We start from the raw sequence: 20,902 nt of genomic DNA on the forward strand, positions 1-20,902 counted from the left end.
CTTGGGCTGCGTCCCAAAGACAATAAATGGAACGTAAAATACTGTGGAGATTAGCTTTAAAAACCTCAAGCATTTAAACATCCCATCTGATCTATCAAGTTTTTAGTTGATTGACCAGAAAGAGTGGAAGAGAAAACTGTCTTTGTGAGGTCTGATGTGATAAAAATGAACAGATTTAAATGCAGAATGCTGCAGTTACATTCGGTACAGTACAATGTGCCTTAGACCACCGAGCCTCCACCATCACTTCTCTCTAATGAAGTACAGAAGCGTGTGATCGTTTAATCCAGACTTCTTTGCGCTAATCGCTCCGCGGGTCACACAGCTTTAACAAAACACAAACCCGACAAATTTTAACAGCCAGAAGAAACATGTCTGAGTGACGCTGCTCCAATGATGACCGCTTCAATTGCACATATAAACTATTCACTTTATTTCATTATTCAGAATGTCTTGCTCTTGTTAATGACATTATGTTCATGTATAAAATGTAAAAAAGGATAGATGAATGGATTTTATACAGCAGCACAAATTAGATGTGATTGTTATATTTGTCCTTTTCTGAGCTTAACAATGTTGAGCCAGTGATATCGCTGCACAAAATACATTTATTACATACACCTTTGTTTTAAAATACAAAGTATATTCCCTTTGTAAGAAATAATTCATCACTGTAATCAATGTTCAGCCTTTATATTCCAGAATAATCTATAAAGAGTAAAGAGGTCAAATTAAACATTGAAGTAAGATTTACATTTTGGTTTCCTGTCATTTGTGAGTGCCTTCTGATTCAAAAAAGTCTCATTTCCCAGCAGTGGTGTATTTGAATGAATTACTGTTGTATAAACATGGATAATACATTTTACTCCGTGAGGAGAATTGCAGCTCCCCCGCCTGGCTTTGACACAAACAAACTCTGTTTTTCCATTGCTGCTCTGCGTGGATCGGGGAGGTAGTAGGCCTCGCTCACTGCTTGTAAGAAAGACTCAACCTTCTCACCAGGAACCATTGAAACAGCACAGCCGCCCCAACCTGCTCCTGTCAGCCTCGAGCCGACTGCCCCCGACTTCCTGTCACCAAGAGATAAAAGAAACAGTATTTCAGTAAAGACAATCATTCTCTGCTTTATACAAGACACACCATTATATGTATTACTGACCAACCAGCACTAAACATGCACATAAAGATAAAGATATCCACATACAACATTTACTTACAAGTTCATTATTTTCATCCATCTTGCTTTTCAATGTGAGGCTGTACTTTGGCACAGTGGTGCCATTTTATTTCAGCATGTTAGCATGCTAACATTTGCTAATAAGCTCAAAACACAAAGTACAGCATGCTGTTGGTGTACACTATTCACCAATAATGCAATGCACAAAGGAAATAAAGGAGCTGCACACTGGAAATGAAAAGTACAAATTTAAATGGCAGCAGATTTTGCAGTCTCTTTATGGTAAATTGGTAGTGACACTTTTAAAGTTGGAGTTTGATTTAGGTACTGTATAATCTTCTGTTGGCATACAATGATTTAATATGTTGATTTCTTGTAAACCAACAGCAAATAAACAGTATAGTCTAAAGTTTAGTTTGTTATAGTCCTTATGATCAGTAGTATCAAACTGGAAGCCAGCAGGCACAAAACCAGGACCCTCAGACAGAAGCAGCTAAATGTATTTCAGCCACACAACTTGCAAATTTGTCTAAAGTTGGTTGTCTGTCACTTTTTTATTGATTATATCTCCAAAACTGCATTGGTTAACATTGAATTAGATTCCATCCTGAGTAATAGCTGTGAGCTGTACTCACAAACAGATGTCCACCAGTTGGTCCAGTTCAGGGCAGCTGCACTCATACAGGTCTCTGCAGCTTGCATGGCTCTGGTTCATCAGGTCTCCCAGTAGCCGTACGGATTCGGCAGGTTCAGAGTCACACACGCTCTTAAACTGCAGCACCCGGGCAGCTTCACCGTAGACGTGCTTGGCTCGCTGGTGCAGCTTGAAATGCTTCACTGAGAGAGGAGAAGAAGCAACAGGTGTTTGTCAGGTCAAATATCGGGTCAGAACAAACTTCCTGCTTGTCTGTGATGATGTTCACATGAGCCATTAGTTTTTCTTTAAAGGATGCTTACAGATAATCTGTTTGAGATAGAAAACCATAATAGTAATCGCTGGTTACTGGTTGTTTTTCTCAGCTGGAGCAGATGATTATAGTTGGAAATGTGTGTTGTTTAAATTTTTTCATATTAATAAAGTATAATTAAGTCTGGGTAAATACAGTTATCACAATATAACAAGTACAATTCCAGATTATATTTAATCTTATATCACAATACCATATTAATATAAGTAAGTTGGCTGCAATTACTTACCTTTTTTATTGTACATGAATTTTTAAATCTGTTTTTACTATAAAATGTAAAAAATTACAAGATGACTGACTTCAAACAGCTGATCAAAATGATCATTGTTTAACCTTTCAATCCATTAAACGACTACTCCACAAATCTGTTTCCACAGATTGGACATGATTCAGTTCAGAGATATAAAAATACACAGATGTTTCTGTGTACTGTTGCTCACCATGCTGAGTGTTGGCGCTCAGCAGCTCTGAGGAAAACTGCTCAGAGGTGACGCCCAGCTTCTTGCAGATCTCTTCTCGGCTGTAAGGCTCAGGGTGTAACACCTCGTCCACCAGAGCCAGCATCTCCTCCAGGGAGGCCTCCAGCTCCGTCTGAACCTGCACCAGCTTCAACAACCGGCTCGAGTCCAGACCTCGTGCCTGTGCCAGCATCTGAGTCCAAACCCGCCAAGACATTGGAATGTGAGATTATTTACCCCCCTCTCTTCACTTGAACTATATTGATATTTACGCATACTTGCTGAATCTTTTAATATATAATAATTGTAATATTAAAAAAATGACAAAAATGTTATTAGGCAGCTAAAACTGGAGTTATTGTGCAGCTTAATTAAATAAATAAACTTGACAATAACTCCAGTTTTAACTGCCTAATAACGTATGGTGCTAAAGTTACATAATAATCTGTTTTATAACATTTATCTCATTAGAGATTTATCAATGTGTGAACAAAACAGTTATGTTGATCGGATTTAAAAAGCACGAGGTCCTACAAAAGTTTGGCTTGTGATCCCTTAAAACAAAGTCATGCCTTCACATTACTTCATTACAACATAAAGTGTAAGGAAGATAAAACCAATTTTTTTAGTATTGTTTACTCAGTTTGTTTGGTTTGATTAATTTTAAGTGGAATGTTTAAGATATTGACCTTTGTGGCGATTCGACACTCCACCACACGGATGTTGAAGTGAGAAGAAGCAGCTTTGTTCATCTCAACGCAGCAGTTGGAGATCACAAACACGGCGCCGTCTGGGAGCTTGACATCAGTGGCCTTCAGAGGCTGGAACTCTATCAGCTTTGCCTGATGGGTAATTGAAAAAAATAAAAGGAATAAAACAAGTGGTAACTGTTGAATACATGGATAATTTAAAACAAAGCATTATTCAAGTCACAATTTATATATGGTACTTTACACTAATCAAACTAATTCTGGAGACATTTATTTTCTGTATTAATAACTTAGATGAACAAATGATCCTGATCAACTTGTACCACTTGTTTGAGCAAATGTACTGAAAGGAAAGCGACATACAGTTCCTTTCTCGGCCAGGAATGAGATGGACTGGTCCATGCCGCCTCCCTCTGTGCCAATGTAGCGCTCACTTTTGGCACAAATCTCAGCCAGTGCCACCTGGAGGATTCAGAAAATAATGAGAAAAGGACTAAATAGCACATTTAAAACAACAAATACTCTCTTATATTGACTACTGGCAGGAAAGTGAAGCACGTTATAGGTTAGCTTGGATGTTTACACACTTTTTCATGAATGAATATATATATATATATATATATATATATATATATATATATATATATATATATATATATATATATATATATATATATATATACATACATACATACAGTGTTTTGAAATGATGTGCTTGTACTGTAAAGCATTTTACCTTGGAGAGGGACTTTTGATTGGCCTCCACTGTTACGAGCCCGGCACAGCAAACTAATGCACTAGAACTGGAGAGGCCGGAGCTCGGAGGAATGGTTCCATCTACGACACATGACATCCCTGATAACTGAGCAATACCAAACTTCTCCTGTAAAAGAAACACAGCGGGAAGTTTACTTCAGTTCATTTGCAGAAACACTTTGATATTGCATACCAAATTGTCATGAATGAATATGTTGATCTTACCTGAATACCTTTTACTCCACAGAGAAAGTAATAATGCCACTTTGGATTCTCTCTGTCTATGGCAATGTCCTCTGAACATGACACAGTGAAATCCCTGCACACAGTTGATGATAATGTACATTTACGTTTTAAGCTCCTGAATCAACTACACAAACACAACTTACTGTTAATAATCAACAATGATCATGGGTGTTCAAGCCTTACTTGTACTGAGGATTTGTGTTGGCCAGTGTGATTGTCCCTGAATTGTTCACTGAGACAGCCGCCAGGATATTCCGTTCAATGGCCATCGGAAGAACAGAATAGCCACAGTAATCGATATGCTCTCCTGTTAAATATGACAACATTTGAAAAAGGACTTATCATTATAGCAGAAGCCACTCATCTAACTATTAATACAAACATGTTATTGAGTTTATAGAGTATTGAGCAAATAGCGAAAATGTGTCTCATAATGTCCCTTGTTATGTGTTCTTGTAGTCCATTGTATCTCGGGACAAAACAGCAACATCAGATGAATATGTCAGAATTGACAGTCCGGTGTTTTGAGTCAACTACATCCTACAATGTAAATTTAAATTACCTATTAGATTGACCCTTCCAGGTGCACATGCATAGAAGAGAGGAGATTCTCCATACTTTGTTTCGAACCTGTTTTTCAAGTTCTGCAGCCTGTATAACACAAATGATATAATGACGTGAGCATCACATTTGTTTCCTCTCATTGACAATCCGCATGTAGCTGCTGCTACTCACCTTTCATTGGCAGTAATTGCAGTCTTTAACTTGGGTGGGTTTGCAGCCATTTCTACTACTTTAAAAACAATGAATGAATGTGAGAACCGAATGTACTTCTTGCTGTCAGACAGGAGAGCCCACAGCTTTTTGCAGATCCTGGTCGCGATCAGCTGACTGTCATAAGATCCCGGATGTCAAAACGCTGACCTGCAGTCAGTTATAAAACATGATTTCAGCTCCGTTTAGAGGTGCTAAGTTCCAGTTTATGACAGCTGTGCTGATTCTGAAGCAGTTGTGGCCACAGCAGCAAAAACACGGAAGTGTCTGGAGGAAAGGAGGCGTGGTTTAAGGTGTTTCCATAAGTACTCAGCGGATCGTACTCATGTCTTCATTTTCTGTTTTAGATTAGCTTTTATTTTTTTGTGATATGTTATGCAGTTAAAATCCAATGATGTGATTAAGGTTACGTGTTGATTTCCCCAATTTGGAGTGCAGGATAATGGTCCCATCACTCTTCACTAAAGGACCCTGCTGCCATGTCACTGTTTTACCACAAGGTGGGAACATAATATTAGATTTTATCTTTAAGAAACCTCAGGATTTGTATTGCTGATAAAGTGACCTATATGTTGTTTCTTAGACAACAGCGGTGTAACCTACAACAGCTACTACATAATTTGCTTTGTGAAGAAAACTAAAGCAATGTTATATGTCCCTCTTATTAGAGAACATATATGTATGCATACAGAGGTTATGCACATCCTGTTTCCCTGATTCTCTGATTATTTTACCTCACACGTTGTGATTTCATGTGTAGCCAACAATACTGATTGAAAGTTTATAAAGGCATATGAACAAAATAATGCAGGAAATGTTCGGTCTATGCAGTTTACAGCCATTTGTTTTTAATATCACAGATTTTTAAGGAATAACAGATTATAAGTATGGCTATGCTGCTTTAACATGTAACGTTTTTGCAGTTGTCTTATTAATCAATGTTTAAAAACGTAGTTTATTAGTTCGGTCAGTTCACACGTATCGGCTCGCGTAAAACACAGCGACTACACTTCCCATAACTCTAGACGCGCTGTTACCATGGAAGCGTGGATAGCTTCTACTTCCGGGTTTGGCAGCGGCGACACAAATATTTACAAAATAGCTTCTACCGTGTATGTTTTGTTACAGTGAATTGATATTGAATTAGTATATGCGTCTGTAGTAATAATAATGTATATAGTGTAGGTATATATTATGAATTGTCCGTGTGTTTTACATTAAGACCCGCAGTGGTTTGGCGCTGATAATGCGCGCGAGTTTTCAAAGTGGGCGAGTCTTTAAAATAGAAGAAGAAGAAGCTAGCTGGAGTTTGCTAGCTTTGCAAAGTCAATTTTACTCACAACGGTTAACGCTAAATTAACCGCCAAATTACACGTTAACTGGTACTTAACTTTTTATTGGATAACGAATGCTTGATCAAATGTATTTGCGGAGGTTTTTCGAAGCCTGGCCAGGCGGTTTTTAAGTTTTTGTCGGGCTCGTTGCTAACAAGACTCTAGGTACCGCTAAGCTAACTAGCTTCGTTGCTTTGCAATGTAAACAGTAGTTAATGTGGCTATCAGTTAGTGAGCTAATAACGTCTCTCACATAAACAAATAAGTAACTCAACAAAAGAAACATCTGTCCCACCCATGCCTACAGGTAAGCTGACGTTTTGTGTTTGTTTGTACATGTTCATATTAGTGCTTTTAACTTTGAGCCAACATGTATCGTTAATGTTAGCAATGTTAACGTGGATCATACTATCGTTTTATGTTTCCTGGTTGTTTGTGATGTCCCTCTTAAGTTTGTTTCTGCACCTCTTTTCGCAGAGCACCCTACACCAACAGGCTCTGCATCATGTCTATTGATTTCGACAGCGCTGCTCTTCAAACCCAGCACGATGAAGAAGAATACGACCAGGAGGACTATGCAAGAGAACAGGAGGTATTAAACGCATATAACACTGTGAAGTTGTTGGGAAAACGATTTTGTTACAGTGATGATCGTATAGTTGTTGAACCCTCTTGTGTCTCATGTCAATGTGATTTTGTTAATGGTAACATACTGTAAATGCTTGAGTTTATGTTTTTTTTTTTTGATTATACATATCCAAAACATCAGTTATCCAAAATGTCTGACGACCTGAGGGCAGGTCTAGGGCAGGAGTCTTCAACGTTTTTCAGGCCAAGGACCCCCAAACTGATAGAGAGATGGAGCAGGGACCCCCTACTATACATATTGTATAAAATTGTGTTTTATATTAAATTGGGCCTAGTGCCATGTATAAACATACCTTGTTACTGTGCAAAATCAAGTCTGAAATTAGACAAATTGTCTCATGAATGTGATTTGAAGTTGGCTCGTGAATGAGATTTTGAAGGGCTTTCATTTTGAAATGCTACATCAGAATGTCCTGGTTCTCTCTGAGTGACACCTTGAGGTGGTCTGCTATTAATCTGAAATTAAATTAGTTTGTGACTATGCACCGTTTCCTCTAAAATCAAGTCTGAAATTAGACAAATTGTCTCATGAATGTGATTTGAAGTTGGCTCGTGAATGAGATTTTGAAGGGCTTTCATTTTGAAATGCTACATCAGAATGTCCTGGTTCTCTCTGAGTGACACCTTGAGGTGGTCTGCTATTCACCTGAAGTGAAATGATGTTGTAACTATGCACCATTTCCACTAAAACACGGGTCTTCAACGTTTTTCAGGCCATGGACCCCCAAACTGAGAAAGAGATGGAGCAGGGACCCCCTACTATATATATTGTATAAAATTGTGTTTTATATTACACTGGGCCTAGTGCCATATATAAACATACCTTGTTATTGTGCATTCAATACTAATCTATTCAAATAATACACAGGTTCATATATTCATGTTTTTATTTTAAACATGTGCAACGTACAGTGAGTAGGGTGGCTGTGCCACTGCCATTTAGAAACATACCTTGTAGGACAACCATGCATACAAGCTATTCAAATTGACGTTTTTATTTTAAACATAGATGTGGAAACAAAAATGAGTGATGACCTATCAGTACTACTGCCATGCATAAACATACCTGTTGTCTTGTATACAATACTGAACTATTAAAATAATGGACAGATTAATTTATATATATATATATATAAAAAAAAAAGGGTCTAATCAACCAAAAATTTTGCGGACCCCCTGTTGAAGACCTCTGATCTAGGGCTTGCTTGGATTATAAAACAGTAACCTGTGGGTTTTGCATTGCTGTGGGCATCTCTACAAAATTATTATTTCTTTTTTTTTTCTGAGGCATTTGTGTGCTCTGTTGAATTTCACAAGCACAGCCAGCTCCACAGCTAGACAGGCATTCTAGTTATTACTCACGCCTACAATCTGTTGCACCATGACCCTAAGCTATTATTGGCTCCTTCCAGGTGTGTCACACAGAAACTAGCTCTGCCCTGTGGTTTCCCTACTTTCTTTCTATTCAGGTTACCTTGAGTCTGTGCTTGGCTTCACTTATACTTGACTAACTGACGCAAGCATGAAGAAACTGTTACTGCATGTCTTACTAGTGGTCTTCAATACTCAGAAGAAAGGGACTTTTGAATATTAATTCTCAAATGGATTTTTTTCCTTTGGTATAGCCTATTTAGTATACATAAGTTGGTCAAGTGGAAAATGTTTGCCACTGGTAATTGGAATGTTTCTGCTCCAGTTAACCTTGCTATATGTTTTGTCTAAACAATGGAGTTCTTTGGGAGCAAAAAACACAGCAATACCGCAGGGAGCCTCGGCCAACAACATGCCAGGCACGTTTTGGATGCTTCGCACCGAACGTTTTCTCTGCAGTAAGATTAGACTTGGAGGTTATCATGTGGCTTCACTGCTGAAGCAGAGGGGCCTCTTCAATCTTTGTTAAATGTGTCAGCCGGATAACATGGGTCCTTCGGTTGTGGACACAGTGGAGGATTTGAGGAATATTCATCGGTCCTTGGGGGAAGTAAGTCCAGCTCGCACTGCTTGTTCCATCACACATGGCTGGTTGTAAAGCAAGCCTGGGCGGACTGTTACTGACGCAGTTGATTTGACTTGTTTTTGTGTCATTAAGTGCTAAAGTGTTTTGACAGAAGAATACATTGTTGTTTGTCACTGTTTTGTTTCTTAATTTGATTGTATGGACCAAAAGAATAATTATCACTTTTTATACAAACTACAAATATTAGGGTTGGGGCCTAGGATTAACTTCTTTACTGATTTATAAGCAGCAAAACATCAAATCACATTTAAACCAGAGAATATTTGAACATTTTGCTTAACAAATGACTTAAATGATTTCTCAAAAGGATTAATTAATACATGCTGAAAATGGACACGTATAAGAATAAAAGTGATTATGATCACTAAAAACAGATTCAAATGTTTTTATTGGCTACATTGAGCCTTTGTCCTCTCAAGACAATATCATTTTGGTTTAACTTGTTTTCAGATAACTGGACCCCCTGATGCATTCTGTCTCTCAGGCTGTCAGTGATTTCTTCTCTGCTGTTTATTTTGTCTATCTGCAACACTTTATTACTCTTGTTACGCAGCAACCGTAGTGACTCATTGCCATGTGCATTTTTTCCGCAGCTGCACAAGTTGCTCACCGACCTGCCCGATGACATGCTGGAGGACAGCATAGACTCCTCCTCCCCAGAGCTGGTGTACTCGACCTGCAGCAATAAAAACACTGGCAACAGGTGAAACATATGTTGCTGCTGACACTAGTAATCTCAGATTTGGAGAACTGTGGGTGTGTTTTAAACAATTAGACATACCTCATTGCATTGTAATATAGTTAAGCTTTTTGCCCTCTCCACTCAGCCCACAGTCCGCATGGACTCAGCAATGGTCAGATCATTCAAGGCCGACTTCTCATGAACAGGTAGTTAGTTCGTTTTTTGCTGATTTTAGATTTTTGTCTTCTGAAAAAATATATAATTATTACTGTCGATGTCTCCCTGAAGCACCGTGAAGTTGACTATGATCAACACTCCCATGATGAGTACGCTTATGAGGATGGAGCTGTTCAGAACAATGGACATCACCCTCAAAGTCGACCTCTACCTAACACCTGGAACCAGGATCACCAGTTCACCCAGGGAGATTATTCATACACCAGCATCATCTCAGACAAATCTACAGAAACCAATGATTTCTCCAGAGATGAGTATGAGTCTAAACCGTATCCTCAAGGCACCGATAACGCTGGGATGTATGATGGAGAAGGGGGACGCAGAGACATCCAAAACTACGGCGATCACAACAGCAGAAACCAATTTCAAGTGAGTAGAGTTTTATGTTTGGGCTATTTTGTCAACGCAGATGTTTTTGTATTATGTCGCACATGTGATTTGAAAATGTACTTCCTTGTGTATGAAATATACATTCATTTGCTTTGCCTTTTCCTCTTAATACATTAAAAAAAACACATCTTATCTGGAAGTCCACCAGTTGTGAGCCTGTCGTACAGATTTTATAGTCATTGAACACGGTAATGTTTTTATTTCAAACATACTATGATAGTGTTTCTTGTGTTTTTGTCTTCAGACTTTAAAGTCCGGAGTGTTGGACAGAGTGGTGGATCAGCACCAGGCCAGCTACAGTCCTCACCATCCGGCCCATCAGCCAAAGATGTTTAACTCACAGGCCGCTCACCAAGAAGCTCAATTTGACCATCTGCAAAGAGAATTCCTAGACTCTACACAACGTGAGTCTGACGGTCTTGATTTAGTTTGTGGATTAATAGCACAGGAGTACAGTGACGTGTAAATCACAAGAATACTTGTGATACTAAAGGGACCCTGTTACAATTAATCTCAATGTAGGAATTTCCTGTACTGGCGAAACAAAGTATACAAATTAGCTTTTATTCACTGGAAAGGGCTGAGAAATTAGATGTGCAGTGTTGGTCCATGAACCACCCATATAAACTATTAACTTTAACAGTTTTATTTCAGATCAGCAAAGTTTCAGTTTAAAATCCTTATGTGGAAATAACAATAATTAGCTTACGTTCATTATATTTCTGTGTCATAAAGAAATATTCAGCCAGACCACAGGAAACGTGTAATTTCTGAGTAGCTTTAATGGCCTTAATTCAACCTTTTGGGGATTTTGTGATCTATTAAGATGAAAAGATAGGAAGCCCTTGGTTGACTGAGCCCCTTTACCTGTTATTTTACAACATGCATCCTCTTAAATGACATTGCTGAAAAATAGATTGTCCCCACACATTAAATAAGGGATAAGTGATTAATTTGTTGAATCTAAATGTTGTGCTGTGTTCCAGAAACTGCTGATAGAGAGCAGCTTGCCCAGCTGCAGATTTTAAACAAGGCCCAGCAGAGGCAAATTGAAGACTTGGAGCGAAAACTGGAGGATTCAAGGCGTAATATGAGATACATCGAGCATCAGTTTGCGATTGCCAAAGGTGTGTTTCACACAGTTTTTGCTTTCTAGATGAGGGGTGGGACTTTCTGTTTACACTGTTGCAGTACATCGCCCAAGTAAAATTCTGAACTTTATTGTTGCCGTACGTTATAGTCTATTCTCTAAGATTTAAGCAAATCTGTCAAACTTTGAATGAATAAATAATTCACTCTAAGCTGCCTTGAAAACTTTTAAAGAATAGTTATTCACTGTCTGACCATTGTGTTTCACACTTATGCTTTCCAAATATGTTTTGTTTTTGTCGATATGCCATTAAAAGCCAAAAGGCATGTTGTCTTATTAACCTATAGCATTGATTGATGAAGGGAAATAAAAAGGATGCGTCTTCACTCACTTGTATATATGCCCCCTTGTGGCTGTTGAGAGGGAGATGAACTGGCCCTGTGTGTCCTTGTTTTCTTGCTGCTTGTGGGGACATAATCTCATATTTTATCATCAACAGACGCAAAGGATGGCCTAGCAGTAAGCCTAAAGGAATCGAGTCAACTGGTTGAAGATGCAAAGGAGAGAGAGGTTCAAATGCAAAACAAAGTGAAGGCAATGGAGCAGCAAGTACAGGTCCTAACTGAGAGAGACCACGAGGTGAGTTGTGCACTGACACACACTGCTGTTTTACTCCTTCTCATCTTCTTAATTGTATACAAGACAGTCTGCAATAAATCAAGTTATCTATAATCCAAAAATATATATATCATACAGGATTTATTCAGTTTATTCAAAAGCAGTGTCAGCTTTACAGAATTAAATAATCTGATATGATATAATGTATCGGCCTCACTGAAAAGTTTGGTAATGTGTTCTTAAACGGACCCAAAGTGATTCTGCTTCTGTCGTTTTCTGAAACACACAGACAGCATTAATATCTTCATTGAAAGCTTTGATATGAGGATCACATTTCATTACAGTAGTTTTACTTTGTTTGCTCTGCAGAACTTGAAGAAGCAGAGGGTGGCGGAAGCCGCAGTGGACAGCTTGAAGCAGCAGATGTTGGAACTCTGTCGATCCGACACACTGTCCAGGGCGCGGCAGCAGCATGACCGAGACCTTGCTGTCATAAAGGAGCAGCATGAGAATGCACTGTTGACAATACAGCAGCAGCTGGACTCGACCTCTCAAGCTCTGAACGAAAAGGTCTGCAGTGTTACTGTCACAGGAGGTATAGTATAAAGTCGCCTGCATACGTACTAAATTCCTGTGTTGTTGTTCTGTTGCTTCCAGAGTGATGTTGGTCAGAGGCTACGAGAGCAGGTGAAGCAACTGGAGCGCCAGAGAGAAGAAGAGCAACTGGAGAGAGCCAGAGTGGTCAATACCCTCACTCAGCGTCTGGAGGAGAGTCAACAGCAATGTGCCAAGCTGCTGCAGACATGTGAGTGACTGTGGGGCTTCAACCACCTGCTTGTATCTTATGTACTTGCTGAAACTACGTTGAGAAGAAATCATAGAACATTAAGTAGCAACTTCTATGCATGTTTTTTTTTTTTATTTGCTCAATTCCAAATATGTTTTTCTTCTCTTTGGTGGCTCTATTTTCTTCAGGTTCAGTGCAGGAGATGAGTCAGATCCAAATCAAGCTACAACATGCTCAATCAGCCAAAGCACTTAGTGAAAACATGAACAAAGGCTTGCAGGTTTGATCTCTGATGGTTCTGCTCAAGAATGGACCCACTCTGAAAACATTATTACTTAAAAAAAAGATGTGCTTAAACGTTTCATGTTTTCTTTTTATTCTAAAGGAGGATCTGGCTGAGTTGAAGGAGCAGATCACTCTGTATGAATCTGCAGTGAAACACGGTGTTATTGCATTAGACCTGAGCAGTGAGTGGGAGAACCAGCTGTCTGACTCCTGTGTGGATTTAGGATTAAAGAAAACAAACAGGAAAAATGGCTTGCTTCACAGGTACATTGTGATTATAGAGCGGAGTCATTGTCATCAATACAATGACTATGAGTGTCTTTCTGTGTCATAAGTGCTAGTATATACTGTGAAACTGAGTCAACTGGAAATATTTCTACTCATTTGTCACCACCCCCATCAATCAAAATCTAACTTCCACTACTGTTTGGTCAGTGCTGCCCTGGCTCACCTGTCGGACTCCAAGCTGCCCAAAGATGAAGCCCTGCGGCTGCTGCGAGTGGAGATGCAGCGCTGCCTGGGCAGTCTGAAGGGGAAGCGGCAGAAGATCAGTCAGCTGCAGGAGGAGCTCCAGCTCTGTCAGGGTCGACTGACCGAGCTGCAGACCCAGTTGGATGAAGCCAAGCTCTGCTCTTCGGTGAGGACTGGCCTCTACACGACCAGAGATGAGCTTAAATGTTGCATTTAAAACTGCACTGGTATACACTTTCTGATAGATATGATTCAGCTTAATGTAGATTGGCCAATTTGATTTCTTGCTGATAAAACAGAAATGGAAAAAATATGCAATTTGTTCAGGTAAGATGACAAAACTATTAAACATATGGACCTGATAGGGTGAGAATATTACATTTATGCATGTTTTATACCAAAACTATCCAGTTGTGTTGGCGTAAAAAGAAACGGACAAGCATAAAACAATGCATAAATAAAAAGGTAAGAGATTAAATGTCTCTAATTCCAACAGTGATCATAAATAAAACTGTATTCACAGGTCAGAGACTCCAGCCAGATGAAACATCTAGACGTAACTGGAGAGTCTCAGAAAGAGTTTGTGAGACTACAGGAAGACAAACAACACTTGCAGGAACAAGTGGAGGTTAGTTGTAGATTCATCAAATGAATTATGTTGTTTGATTTTAGACTATTTCATGAAATACTGGTGTACTCTAGGTGTTAGAACAGCAGAATATGGAGCTGAAGCAGAGTGAGGAGAAGGTGAGGTCTGCCAATTTGGAGCTTTGCACCAAGATGAGGGAGATGATCCAGGAACTCGACCAAGAGAAGCAAGAGGCTTCTCAGAGGTACGGCACAGAGGAGGAAAATAACACCATGTTTTCTGAGCCTTAAATGATCAGGAAGGGTGTGTTCATATACGTGTTTCTGTTTCTTCATGGAGAGCCGAGCGGATTCATCAGCAGTACAGGGATGACGTGGTGGGTCGGGTCAGAACAGAACTCATGCTGGAGCACGATGCTCAGATTGAACAGCTGACTGCACAGCACCAGCAACAGCTCCAACACGTCCAGTAAGTCCTCTGCACCGGTCACTGGACATTGTTGTTGTCTGGAAACCTTTTGCAGCTCATTTACAGCACGTATTACTTCTTCACAGGACCCAGCTGTCTGAGGCCAATGATAAGATGTTGGCGGTGCAGGAGTGTTACATATCTGTCTGCAAGGAGAAGGACATGCTTAACAAGGAGGAGGCTTTGATCAGAGTAAATGAGGTATAAGATCCTAAAATATGTTTAAAAGATCAAAATGCACTAAGATAAATTATTATTTGGAGTTGTTCTGTGTTGATTGATATTGTCATGGTACTGTTTGCTTTTGTACTGATTTTGTGTCTGTTTACTTTAGCTTTACTATTTGTTTTTGACAATTTCTTAACTGTATCGCTACATGCTTCAAAAGTCAGTTTGTCACTGCTGACGTGGCCTGTATCTATCAAAAGATTCCCTGCAGACTGAGAATGATTTATGATTTTCATTATCATTCCCAGGAAAAGATGAGAGATGAGAGTGGCACCGCTGTGGAGAAGCTGAGGGCTGAGCTTGAGGCTCAGCATCAGGCCTCAATAAACCAGCTCAATGCTCTGTGGTCCAAAGAAAAGGAGGCTGAGATCCAGCAGCAGGTGAACTTGGCCAAGGCTGCCTGGGAGGAGGAACTACAAAAGGTATGATTGGCTGTAATCGCGGTCCAATTCCCTCAACTCTGTCATGGTGATTTTTTTTTTTTTTTTTTTTTACATCAGAGTTGAAATAATTTACTGCTACTGTGCAGATGGAGAAGACCTGGGTCCAGAGGCTGGAAGAGGCCAAGAGAGAGAAACGCAAAGAGACTGCTGAGGCAACCTGTCAGGCTGATGAGATTGAGGCCAGCAGTGTGACAATTACTGTTGAGGAGCTCGACTCCAGGCTCAGGGCCCAGAAACAGCAGCTGCAACTGGAGGCTGACAAAGTAAAACGCAAAGCTGTGGAAGAAGCCCGGAAACAAGCCCAGAGAGAGCTACATGAGAAACACCTGGAGGACATGGCCAAACAGGTCAGTTTGATACTCGTGCTAGTTATCCAAACATGCCTTACTGTACTTTTTATACGAGTGGCACCTATTGTAATCAAGCTAATGCCTTTAGACTTGCTAACGCTGTGTTATTCACACACAGTTTAGAATTCCCAGCTACATGATGGTTTACCAGATTTATCCGTCCATTATTTAAAATAAGCAAATCTCAAGTGGTCCATCAAAATTAGATGTTGCACAACTTATCTCCAACATACCAAGCTCTGTTCCCCAAATGTTTTTGGTTATCTTGCCCTCATCAGAGATTGACAAATTAAGTGATGGTGTTTCAGGTTGAAGGTGCAGTAACCAGGGCCTACAATCGCTGGATGGAGGATTTGACTTCATTACCAGAATACCAAGCCTCTCTCCAAACAGAGAGGGGGAAATGGGAAGAACTACAAGAAAAATGCACAGAACGACGGGTATGATATTTCTTTGTGAATTAAAAAGTCTCCTGTCAGCTGTTTTTTTTTCCTTTTTCTGATAATGTATATTCCTCAATGTAAACGTTTCAGGTATCCCAGGCCCTGAAGGAGGCAGAGGGGCAGTGGTGTGATAAGAACAAGAAGCAGCTGGAGGAGCAGAGCTCTGGGACGCAGAGGGTGGAGGATCTCCAAGAGGAGGTGGCGTCTCTCCACAGTCAGCTGGAGCAGGAGAAGAGAGAGCATGCGGCCCTGCTAAAGGCTGAGCTGGCCGGAGCTAGAGCGGCCTGGAACCGAGACAAACAGGAGATCTCTGTCCTGCAGCTCCGCAATGAGCAGGTTTACCAAAGCAAGTTGCAAGAGCAGCGTAAAAAGCTGGAGCAGGCTTTGCAGCAGGCCAGAGAGGATGCCGATCTCCTTAAGAAGGAGCTGCTCCTGCAGATGGAAGCCAAGCTACAACAGAGTCTGAGGGCCCGAGAGGAGGAGTGGAGCTGTCGGCATGCAGAGAAGGAACAGGCTCGGAGAAAGCAGATGAGAGAAGAGTTACTAGCAGAGCTTCAGACTGGTCTCGCAGAGGTCCAGGCACAACTTCTCAGGGATCCCAAAACGGACCAGCAGGGCACTGGAGACACCAAGAGGACCAGGGGGACCACATCAGAGGCTACAATAACACACATCATCCAGGCGTTCTGCAAAGACCTCGTCAACAGAGCCGTATCTCAAGCCAAGAAGGAGTGGAAGACGGTGAGTTTTATCATGTGTTATCTAAAGCTAAACAACCTTTACTCAATGATTCATTTACTGAGTCTGAAGAGGGCAACGGTAACACAAGAAGTAATCAAAACAGGAGAGTTGTGTACACTCATGTAACCCCAGTTGGATGCAGTTGTAGGACGAAGCTACAAAGGACAAGGAGAGGAGTGTATTAACAGCATCCTCCTCATTTTCCTTTATCACAACAAGTAATGTTTGATTGTCTACCTTCCAGTTACTAATCCAAGTCCCTACAGACTGTGCTGCTGAGTAGCTTCTTTATGGTTTCATTTATGACCCACAGGTAGACGAGGAGAAACTGAGCCGAGTGTTAAAAGAAACACAGGAGCAGCATGAGAGAGAAATCGACAAAATGCAAAGTATGTAACGCACCCTTATTGTGTCTTTACTAAGCAGGGCGTTTGGAAATTCCACTTAAATCCATATGAAGTGCAGTATTCATTATTTTCATTAGACTAGTTTAGTGCCTATAAAGAAGTTTATTTAACAATATTTTCCACGGTTTCCAGATGGTTTTTCCCAGAGGAAGGAGCAGGCTCGCTGCAGGAAGGAGTGCGCTGAGATGTTAGGTAAAGGGACAGTTCACCCCAAAATCAAAAATACGTCTCATCTGTAGTGCTATTATCAATCTAGTTGTTTAGACTTGGACATATCAGCTGTAGAAATGTCTGTCTCTTCTCAAATACAATGGGACTATAAGCACTCAGAACTTTTCTTGAGGAAAAAGATCATGATTTCTAGAAAGAGACATTTTTTTTTGCACTTTGAGCACCACAAGCCGATGTAGTCCCGTTGTACTGGAGAGAAGGCAGAGATGTCTACGACCTCCAAAACTAGACAGCTCACATCTAAACCTTCTAGATTGATAAATAGCACCAACTGTGCATTCAGGGAAGCTGCAGAAGAAGAACCAGGAGCTCCAGAAGCACTTAGAGAAAGCCTGCCGTCAACTCCAGCACAGCGTTCGCCAGCACAAAACTGCCATGCAGCATCTGAAAGGTATTTAATGCATCTAAAATGTTTCTTTGAACCATTTAAAGCCATTTATTCAACAGGCAATCTATCTGTGTATTGTAGATGAGCACAAAAGCAGCTTGGAGGGACATCTGCAGCAGCTTGAGGAGGTGAAGAGAGCCAAAGAATCCTCAGGGTTTGTGTTTTCTTTTTTCTTTTTTTATCATTTCTTATCTTTAGTCCAATGAAATTAAATGAAATATTTTGTCCCTGTCTGCTTAATGAGGTTTAAGTCCTTCTAGACATTATGTCCAGCCCCGACATCACGATCCAGAAAAGTGCAGCTCTATGTCGTCGTCGTCCCCCCGTCCCCGTCTAGACCGCAAGCATATCAGATGTGTGTTCATTTGAATCGATGCAGCTGTCTGCACCTGCTCTGTGCGTCTAAACTGTCTATTTAAAGCTTCCTCGCTCCTGCTGGGAATTTACTTCCATTAGCTGTGAGGTCAGTTAGCCAAACACACCGTAGTGCTCCCATCAGCCATTATGTGTCTTATGGCCTTATAAGTTTATTTGTATACAAACCTTAACTGTACCAGATTTTGACTTGTTATGAGGGAAGAATTGAGATCTCTTCAATATTGTACCAACATAGTGGTTGGTAAGCTTGATCTTATAAAATGTTAAAACTATTTGCTCAAATGACACTGTTTTAGTTACTTAAAACAAACTGACACTACACCAATGTTCAGTGTGCACTCAGCGTTATGAGTGGTGACAGTGCTCTGAAAACATACATCTGATGTACTTCTTTCAGACATTTATGAAAAAATGAATTGTTCTTGCTTACAGGAGTTCTGATCACAAACAAAATGTTCAGCAAGGCCTCGAGGAGATGAAGCAGCAATACCTGACGACTGTGGAAAAGATCAGAGGTTGGTAGTGGCGTTTAGATCTTTGTGGGTTTAAAATATTCTGTAAATATTGGGGAACACCAGAATTCATTGTCATACATGTATTTAAATAGGAAGTCACGTTGAGATTAAAACCTATTTTTCATGTGAGACCTAGCCAAGACGGGGTCAGATAGCAGCAACAAAGCATCATTGTGTTGTTCATGGCAGGAGACATGCTGCGTTACCTCCAGGATAGTCGGGAGCGAGCAGCAGAGATCATCCGCATGGAGGTGCAGAGGGAGAGGCAGGACACTGCCAGAAAGATGCGGCGCTATTATCTGACCTGTCTGCAGGAGTTACTGGAGGACGGAGGGAAGACGACGGGGCAAGAGGCCATAATTGTCCTAAGCTTGTTTGCTTGCTTCATCGTGGCTCCTCGGGCTAATTGTATTGATCTTCCTGTCTTCTGCAGGGCTGAAAAGAAAATATTGAATGCTGCAAGCAAGCTGGCAGCCATGGCTAAAGTGCTAGAGACGCCCTTAAAAAGTAAATCTGGAAAGAACTACAGTTTACAAAGTGAGTGCGGAAATGCTTTACTGGAGATGTTTTCTTTTTCGTTTCAAAATATCAATGTGGTGGGAATCTGTTTTTGTATCGACAGGTTGTTTGACGGCTGACTGCCTCCCAGGTAGAAACGCAGGTTCTAGTAAGAACCTGTCAACATTTACTGAGCCTCCTGACGTCAGACCAGAGGAGAGATCCGACAGGGAAATACATTCAGCTGATTCAGCGCACAAACTAACAGCTGCAGCGAGAACTAAACCTTTGAGTCACCAAGACATCTCTCCATCTGGGAAGGAGGAGGCCTCAGTAGATTCAGGGCTGAAACGCCAAACTGCCGCTCACTCACACCTGCACTCTTCCAAACCCTCTCAACAGATGGCATCTCCCTCCCAGGTGGATTTGGCCAATGTGTCTGTGAGGAGTAAAAGCAGGGAGCAGTATTTGCAGGGAGTTCACTCCAGCAAAGCAGACAACCACCCTGACTCGGAGCGACGGAGCAAACCATTCCTCATCAAGGATGCTCCTACCAGAGATGAGAAACGGACTGACTGGAGCATGAGCAGCAGTGACTCGGACACATGCTTCCATGTTTCCACTCTCTCCTACTCGGGGAGGAGAGTAGAACCAGTGAAGCCCTTTTCTGTCTCTGCTGCTGCGTCGGCCAGTGACTCAGGAGAGTTTGGCGACCTCTCGCCGAATGTTTCTGACCTGACTGTCTATAATGAAATTGCCAAAAAGAACTTGAAATTTCAGCCTGCAAAGATAAGCACACACAGAGAGCCCACCCCTGGCTCTGAGTGTGAGAAGCAGCATAGAGTTGGTTCCAGGCCGTTGTTCTCTGAGTTGAGACAACGGCAGCAGGACAGCGGCTTTGACAGTCCATTCAACCAGCAAAAATGACGTGAAGCGGTGCCTCTGATACAGTGGATGAAGTTTACACAATGTACAACCTTTGCTTTCATAGCGGTTTTCAGTGTGTTTGTGTTTTGCATTGACATGGTTAAAGGAATAGTCTAACATATTGCAAACTGCACTTATTTATTTTATTGACGAGGTTAAATAGGAAGATTGAAGTGTGAAGCTACAGCCAGCAGCTGGTTAGCTTAGCATAAAAACTTGAAAACAGACACACAGGTTTTAGTTCATTAACCAGTGTTAATGAAACGCTGGTTACGTTTTTATACCTCTGTTTTGTTTGATGTTTTCTAGGTCAAAAGTCTATCACCCACGCTGTAATATTTAACTAGTGATACCGTGAGTGACGTGTGATTGCTCCCTGTACCCTGTACTGTGTCTGTTGAGCACTAGATTAGGTTTATCTTAAACTCACCTCGCTCTGTGTTCTGTTTTCTCTCGGATCCAGCGTGTCTGTGGTTTTTATATTTTAAAATATTTTATATCACGTTAATGAGATATGCTGTGCATAGATTATAAATGTTTTTTTACATATTGATTTAATTTGTTTTAATAAATCTAATTTTATTGCATATTGAGAGGGAATAATTCATTTGTCGTGAAAGTGGAGCTTCTTCAGCAAATCCTGTGAAA

The 20,902-nt window shown here is 40.7% G+C and overlaps 2 protein-coding genes across 4 annotated transcripts; one reads left to right on the forward strand and one right to left on the reverse strand.

The window, feature by feature from the left end:
• Positions 1-409: 409 nt before the first annotated feature.
• galk2 (galactokinase 2) lies at positions 410-5,323 on the reverse strand. The gene is made up of 10 exons (XM_068723051.1): positions 5,051-5,323; positions 4,878-4,966; positions 4,499-4,622; positions 4,295-4,388; positions 4,050-4,196; positions 3,677-3,775; positions 3,293-3,445; positions 2,586-2,796; positions 1,813-2,014; positions 410-1,070 (listed from the first exon to the last, which is right to left on the reverse strand). Exons 1-10 carry the CDS (start codon positions 5,098-5,100, stop codon positions 863-865), a joined length of 1,377 nt encoding a protein of 458 aa, XP_068579152.1. The 5' UTR covers positions 5,101-5,323; the 3' UTR covers positions 410-862.
• A 1,047-nt stretch (positions 5,324-6,370) lies between these two features.
• cep152 (centrosomal protein 152) lies at positions 6,371-20,847 on the forward strand. Of its 3 annotated transcripts, XM_068722545.1 has the most exons (29): positions 6,371-6,730; positions 6,901-7,015; positions 9,682-9,791; positions 9,916-9,976; positions 10,059-10,376; positions 10,642-10,801; positions 11,384-11,524; positions 11,987-12,126; positions 12,475-12,675; positions 12,763-12,910; positions 13,081-13,172; positions 13,278-13,441; positions 13,613-13,814; positions 14,172-14,276; positions 14,351-14,481; positions 14,577-14,705; positions 14,792-14,906; positions 15,182-15,355; positions 15,463-15,723; positions 16,035-16,166; positions 16,260-16,910; positions 17,224-17,299; positions 17,450-17,509; positions 17,832-17,939; positions 18,018-18,090; positions 18,747-18,829; positions 19,019-19,175; positions 19,263-19,366; positions 19,452-20,847. In XM_068722545.1, exons 2-29 carry the CDS (start codon positions 6,929-6,931, stop codon positions 20,252-20,254), a joined length of 4,986 nt encoding a protein of 1,661 aa, XP_068578646.1. In that variant the 5' UTR covers positions 6,371-6,730; positions 6,901-6,928; the 3' UTR covers positions 20,255-20,847. The 3 variants fall into 3 exon arrangements, with proteins under 3 accessions (XP_068578646.1, XP_068578644.1, XP_068578645.1); XM_068722543.1 differs by having other exon boundaries at positions 19,019-19,366; XM_068722544.1 differs by lacking the exons at positions 6,371-6,730; positions 6,901-7,015 and adding an exon at positions 8,596-9,052 and having other exon boundaries at positions 19,019-19,366.
• The last annotated feature ends 55 nt before the right edge of the window (positions 20,848-20,902 follow it).

The sequence above is a fragment of the Cebidichthys violaceus genome, unplaced genomic scaffold (assembly GCF_023349555.1).
Source record: "Cebidichthys violaceus isolate CVI_PGR_0920_01 unplaced genomic scaffold, fCebVio1.0.p SCAF_3, whole genome shotgun sequence".
Taxonomy (NCBI): domain Eukaryota; kingdom Metazoa; phylum Chordata; class Actinopteri; order Perciformes; family Stichaeidae; genus Cebidichthys; species Cebidichthys violaceus.

Excerpts from the sequence above, each read along its gene's own strand:
- galk2 (XM_068723051.1), bottom strand. The coding sequence starts at position 5,100 with ATGGCTGCAAACCCACCCAAGTTAAAGACTGCAATTACTGCCAATGAA. Across the intron at positions 3,446-3,676 it reads TCCTGGCCGAGAAAGGAACT|GCAAAGCTGATAGAGTTCCA; the intron begins GTATGTCGCTTT and ends ATTACCCATCAG. Across the intron at positions 2,797-3,292 it reads AGTGTCGAATCGCCACAAAG|ATGCTGGCACAGGCACGAGG; the intron begins GTCAATATCTTA and ends GTTTGGACTCAG.
- cep152 (XM_068722543.1), top strand. The coding sequence starts at position 6,929 with ATGTCTATTGATTTCGACAGCGCTGCTCTTCAAACCCAGCACGATGAA. Across the intron at positions 11,525-11,986 it reads TCAGTTTGCGATTGCCAAAG|ACGCAAAGGATGGCCTAGCA; the intron begins GTGTGTTTCACA and ends TATCATCAACAG. Across the intron at positions 17,940-18,017 it reads TGCCATGCAGCATCTGAAAG|ATGAGCACAAAAGCAGCTTG; the intron begins GTATTTAATGCA and ends TGTGTATTGTAG.